The 6,528-nt window shown below is 40.5% G+C and overlaps 1 protein-coding gene across 1 annotated transcript; it reads left to right on the top strand.

Annotated features, from left to right (window-relative positions):
- Window positions 1–5,652, top strand: LOC139731280 (S-crystallin SL11-like). The gene is made up of 5 exons (XM_071642167.1): window positions 1–282; window positions 2,818–2,910; window positions 3,607–3,722; window positions 4,429–4,533; window positions 5,171–5,652. Exons 1-5 carry the CDS (start codon window positions 141–143, stop codon window positions 5,339–5,341), a joined length of 627 nt encoding a protein of 208 aa, XP_071498268.1. The 5' UTR covers window positions 1–140; the 3' UTR covers window positions 5,342–5,652.
- The last annotated feature ends 876 nt before the right edge of the window (window positions 5,653–6,528 follow it).

Genomic DNA, 6,528 nt, shown 5'->3' with positions numbered 1-6,528 from the left:
CCATTCCGTCGTTTGGTGTTCAACGGAGCTCAGCTTTAGCTCGGCAGGTGAAAACCCAGCCCACGCAGACTTTACAAATTACATATTACTGCTTGATATCACCTTGGTTTTCCTCCAGCACCTACCAGTAAACGTGCAAAATGCCTACCTACAAGCTGATGTACTTCAACGCCCGAGGCCGGGCGGAGAACGCGAGGATGATGTTCACGCTGGCCGGGGTGGAGTTCGAGGATTACCGCTTCAAGGAAGGAGAGTGGCCCACCATTAAGGCTGACACTACACGTAAGAAACACTTTTGATATCGGCAATGTCATTACATAAACCTACTTCCGGATGTGATTCTACCAAAGTCTTTGATCATGATAATAACCTTATTTACTCAGGGTAGTCTCTTTAGCAGAACATTGTTTTTCACAGCTTTTCTTATTTGTTATTAATGTCAGACGTCATAGTACACCTTCTCCAAGAACACGGACGACCTGGAATTCTGACCCTGGACCTTATGCGTAGAAAGTTCAGAGACACATTCTATTGAAGACAGTAAATATGTCTAGAATGTTGTTGTTGTTGTTGGTTTTTTTAGGGGGCGGGGAGTCGAGGGGATGTTTCTGATTTGGCCCATCTTTCTCTTTATCCTAAAATGATAATTAATAAAATTTACATGATGCGAATGTCACTACTCGAGTTACTGTGCCTGTGGGAATAACTGACTCTCTCAACATCTGTTAGTCATGCACAACATAGGTTTTTACACTGTGTATGCCAGCCATGTTGCTATGGAGGAATGTTTAGATGGTGAACAAGAATGGGTATTACATTAACTGATTGTTTCTGTTATGTGTAGTTGATAGAAGAGAAGAAGAATGAGGAAAGATAGAAAATGGAAAAGAGGATGGAAAGCTAGGTTTGATGCCAGGTAGATTCTAAACGTAGGTATAGATTCTGAAACAAAACTAGCAATACCCTACCTGGCGAGCGTCTTTGTGCGTGTTCTTTGAGTCAGATCAGATGCATTCTTGCCGAACAATTGGCACTATGTCATTAATGATACCCCGTGTGTAAGTAGTGGATAATATTGCAACGTCTTCAGCCAGTTGAGATTGTGCTACAGGTTTTGAAGAGGCAAGGCACGTGATGGTCAAACAGAGCCAAAATGTAGAAGGCGAGCTAAATGGGCTACTATAGAGAATGCTTGCGTGAGTAAAAGTGTAGAAGTACGTGGATATTTATTCTTTGCTTCTACTTATAAAGTAGGCCTATAACTGTAGGGAACTTTAATAAGATAGCTTGTTAATATGCGTGAATGACCTATCTGACCAGGTTGATCTGGTAGTGCGGAATTGTCTGTAGTTTATCCAATTTCTTGGCATGAACGATGGGTGTAAGTGGGCGTTGTCCGACCACTGGTGAAACCAGCTGAGCCATATTATGCTATCCCCTCCCATTCCAGTCCACCTCTTTCACTTGCTCTCACTGATGCCCCTGGATTCATAATGATTGCCGTGTCATCGGGTGACGTCACATCCGGCGGTTGACCTTCGTACCATAAGGCCCACACAAAATAAACCAAATCGATACGTCCGGCGAACGGTTGGATTTATCATGGCAGTACACTGACTGAAATTGTGCATCTTGTAAAATGTGTATTATGGAAGTGCTGTGGAAGCTTTTTAAGTAGCACCGATGGTATAATTTCTCGCCTTTTCAACATTTTCGTGTTCGAGAACGCGAGAAGGCAAGAACTTCTTACAAGTTTCACATTAAGAATTAAAGAGACGCCCACATAAATTTGTTAATGCAAAATGTATCGCTTCATTTGATATAAACACAAAATACAGATTTAGTTTGACATTGTCATTAAAAATTCGCAAATAATAGCAATATTGCCAGCGTGCCAGGCTAAGGTGTTTGTACTTCACAGTGGTGACGCGCTGCGCTGCTTGCGTGTTAAATATAACACCCTTACTAATACCATGGAGCTGGAGCTCCATGCTAAAACAAACGCGACTCTATTGGAAGGCTATCGAATCCATGGCAGCAATCTTTGATTCAGTTTAGCACGAATACATAGTTATTCGTAGAGAGGTACTTTGAAGTAAAAATGCAGGCATTTTTCAAAACATACAGCTCACGTTACATGTTTTAGTGGCATGATTCTATGTACTAGCCAGGTCTTCTGCCGGTTTGTTCACACTCTCCCAACGTAAGCACTGAAAATATCTCCCACACTCCGATGTTTGACTGTCTTGTGGCATTCGTAGTAGATTTGGATGTGAAGTGGAAACGGTGTGTATCTTGCTAAAGGCAGTAGTCAAACCATGGAGCTACTTTTAGCTCCATGGTCAAACAATGCTCTCGACGCAGTGAAGTGTGGAGACATTCTTCGTGTCACGACAACACAGAGATGTTTGTTTTCTCTCTAAATAGTGCGTGACAACTCCTTCTTCTCTCCTTCTGCAAATAAAATAATAAATGGTATTATTTGGCCAGCATTGTCGTTTCTGTGTCTCCACTGTTCTTCCCATAGAGATTTGTTTCCACAGCATTGTCCCTTAACCTGCTCGTGTACACCCTGGTTAAGAGCGACAATGGGGGCAAAATATCTTGTCCAAGAAAGTAGGTACGTGTCCCCGGGTACTATTCCCGCGGGGAGGGGGGGGGGGACGGGAAACATAGCGTTATCCAATTTATAACAAATAATGATATGCAAGATGTTTTAAGGAGGGACTTTGAATAGCTCTTTTCTGGTGATAGTTGTAGATCTGTTATACGAAAGATTCACCACTGAATTGTTTTCATGTTTGTTTTTTTCTCCAGTGTTTCCCCTCGGCCAGGCCCCTTCTCTGATCGTGGATGGAAAACCGATTGTCCAAAGTCGCGCCATTAATCGGTTTGTCGCCAGGGAATTAGGTAAGCTAGAAAAGAAATACTATGTGAACATCATCACTTTAGGCTTGATTTTTTTACTCTCCCAGGAATGTAAATGATTTAAAATTTCTTCATTTTTTTCTGATGGCTTATAAGCGCCTTGAGCATCTTTGTGTGGATTTTTTGTGCGTTATAAATGTCTATATTATTATTATTATTAGTATAATCCCGGATCCATGGCGCATGAGATAAGCGTGCAAAGGACATTATTTCTGGGAAGCTGTATATATATAGGTTTGGCTATGAAGCTATAGTTGACAGCGGTCTGGAAGGCGAATTCAAACTGATCGCATTGATTCCTAATGGTAAGGCGCCTTGTGGAAAAATATGAGCATAATATCATAAACTAAACAAAACAAAACGAAAACGGATACTTGTATACTCATATGATTTGCAACGGCTGCTCGATCTCTATTTTTTATAAAAGAACATGAATACAGTATCACTTTGAAACCTCCCCTACACCTGAATCAGATCTTCTCTCATCATAGATGAACAATGGTTTCCGAATTCTGAATAATTGCTTGAAAGGTATGGATTAGTTCCAATCTCATTAAGATAAGAATTTAAAGCATTGTGTAAGGAAGCCCAAAATAGGTGTGTTTTACTCTTCGTCTGGTGTGTAATTTGTTTATACCTGGGTTGTTGGGTCTTTCCGTGTGTGTCTACCAATCACAGGTTTCTACGGGGCAAACAATCAAGAAGCTACCAAGATTGATGTGGTGTGTGAGACTCTCGATGACATATCCAACAAGATGATCCCAATCCACTATGAGAAGGATGAGGCGAAGAAGGTTGGTGTCTTACAATTTAATTAGACTCAAGTATGATATGGTAGATGGTCATAATAACAATGACTTATTTGCCTAAGATATTCCCTTTGTGGCAGTTGGAGTCCCTTTCCCGTTCATTCTTTTTCTTCACTTCTCTTTCATGATTCCTCTCTTTCTTTATTTCATCACCATCTTTTACCTCTATTTTCCCTTTCCTCTATATTTCTCTTCTTCGTCCTTGTCCCTTCTGTACCTTTTCTTCTTTGTCCATTTTTCTCTATTACCATTAACTTTTTATTATTTTCTATTAAAAGATGTATTAACGGTTTAGTACAATATTACTTCAGTAATGAACCAATGGTTAATTCTTTAAAACTTTGGACTTCGATCATGCTGTTGAGGGGATGTTGTAGTTAGCCATTGTGTGGAGGTTGTTGTTTTTTCCCTACCACACAAGAGGACGAAATATAGATGACATTTATTGTTAATGTGGCGTACCTTCATATATTCGTTCCTTGTTCTTTCCTCTTTTTTAAAGGGATACTTAATCAGCTGGGACCATAATACTGTATCCTTCCTCGATTAGAACGCTCGATTTTGTCACTTTCCATTTCTGTGGTTAACCGATGGTGTATGCAGATTTTGTAGCTCCATGGTCTAGGTTGGCATTTTGACTGTATAGTATTCGTCTCGTCGATAATGCGTCTGCATTCTCACTTTCCACCAGGCCAAGGACAAGGAGACCTTCCGGGACAACACGTTGAAGCCGATGTTGGCCTTCCTCAACAAGATCATCAAGAACTCAGGAGGATCTTTCTTTGTCGGGTCGAAGGTCAGTCGAGAAATATACAGTCTATTTCCAACCCAGATACAAGTGGAATATCCAGCGTACAGTGTATAAGTTACACTGCTACGCTCATTGATGTCTGTAACTTGTTGTGTTAGTTAATGCATATTTAAACGTGACCTGGCAGCTCGATTGCATGGTACCTCTCTATCTAAATCTATCTGGACTTACTCAAGGTTAGAATTATCATAAATATATCAGAGAAAACGGATACTAAGAAATTATTACTTCTTGTAAGGAGACGATTTCCGGTCGTATTTTCGGACATGCGAACGCTTTTCTGTGCCAATTTTACGAGAAACAATGATGTGTTTACCAGCTTAGAGATTGCGATAGATTTGTTTGCCCTTCTTAAACGAAGGAAGGAAGACTATAAGGGGTTTATGTTTCAGAATACATAATCGTTGCAATCATTACGTTGTAAAGTGGCATGGTCTGAAAAAAAAAGCACATAAAAATCCTGCCGGGTTATTCAGGTAATGAAGTGACATCACTCTGATTTAGTCAATACTCCATTTAGACAGAACGAAACAATGAGAAAAGATCGTTCTCGGTTTATTACATTCAATCATTTTCAAGTGATTTATGTTTTCTTGTTTTTCACCTCGTATTGTCCCTATAGACGAGTCTGGCAGACATCTTACTGTACAACTCGATGGAATACGTGAAGGGAATGTTCCCAGACATGCCCTTAGCCGACGTCTGTCCCGACATCGCCAAGTTCCTCACCAGCTTTGAAAATATTCCTGCCGTGGCCAAGTACCTCAAGTCGCGCCCTCAAACATCGTTCTAAATCACAAGTCTCGATTCTCACTAAACGTTGGACGGGAAGGCTGGTTCCCTTCTTCAGACAGATCTCAACCTTTAGGTTTCCATTTGTTCATTATTGTTATTTTACAAACTGAAACTGGAAAGAAATAGAATTTTCGAGGTAATGCTATGTTATCACGTCTTTCATAAACTCCTGTGAGTTTAGACCTTCACTTTTGACATGTTTGAAGGCTCACACACGCAGTAAAGGAAGCAAGTGCGCGCACACGATTTTCATGGTTACAGCTCGTTATTCCGAAGGTTCGTTATTCCGAAGGCTCTTTAGTCCAAAGATTCGTTATTCCGAAGGTTCGTTATTCCGAATTTCATTTTCGGATTAACGAATCTTCGGAATAACGAACCTTCGGAATAACGCCACAAATGTTCGGATTAATGAACCCTTTTTCATTTTCGGATTAACGAATCCAGACATGCCCTTAGCCGACGTCTGTCCCGACATCGCCAAGTTCCTCACCAGCTTTGAAAATATTCCTGCCGTGGCCAAGTACCTCAAGTCGCGCCCTCAAACATCGTTCTAAATCACAAGTCTCGATTCTCACTAAACGTTGGACGGGAAGGCTGGTTCCCTTCTTCAGACAGATCTCAACCTTTAGGTTTCAATTTGTTCATTATTGTTATTTTACAAACTGAAACTGGAAAGAAATAGAATTTTCGAGGTAATGCTATGTTATCACGTCTTTCATAAACTCCTGTGAGTTTAGACCTTCACTTTTGACATGTTTGAAGGCTCACACACGCAGTAAAGGAAGCAAGTGCGCGCACACGATTTTCATGGTTACAGCTCGTTATTCCGAAGGTTCGTTATTCCGAATTTCATTTTCGGATTAACGAATCTTCGGAATAACGAACCTTCGGAATAACGCCACAAATGTTCGGATTAATGAACCCTTTTTCATTTTCGGATTAACGAATCTCTAGGTATATGGAATTTGCGTTTTTCGGATTAACGAACCTTCGGAATAACGAACCTTCGGAATAGCGAACCTTCGGAATAACGAACAGCACCCACTATGATCACATACTATATTTTTGTCGCTTCCGCCAGGATGCAAGCTTTTTGTCTCAATGTTTGAGCAGTCTTACGCAGTATCTTAATGTATGAAGTACCTTAAAGTGATTTCAAACAAAGTGCTGATTATATTTCTGTTA

The sequence above is a fragment of the Diadema antillarum genome, unplaced genomic scaffold (genome assembly GCF_040938485.1).
Source record: "Diadema antillarum isolate AM-2024a unplaced genomic scaffold, OU_Dant_1.0 seq00000368_RagTag, whole genome shotgun sequence".
NCBI classification, from domain to species: Eukaryota; Metazoa; Echinodermata; class Echinoidea; order Diadematoida; family Diadematidae; genus Diadema; species Diadema antillarum.
The sequence above is the reverse complement of the archived record's forward strand: the minus strand, read 5'-3'. Positions and strand labels throughout refer to the sequence as shown.

Bases quoted from the DNA above. Each gene is read 5' to 3' on its own strand.
- LOC139731280 (XM_071642167.1), top strand. From the start codon at position 141: ATGCCTACCTACAAGCTGATGTACTTCAACGCCCGAGGCCGGGCGGAG. The intron at 2,911-3,606 runs GTAAGCTAGAAA...TACCAATCACAG, and splicing joins GTTTGTCGCCAGGGAATTAG to GTTTCTACGGGGCAAACAAT. The intron at 3,723-4,428 runs GTTGGTGTCTTA...ACTTTCCACCAG, and splicing joins AGAAGGATGAGGCGAAGAAG to GCCAAGGACAAGGAGACCTT.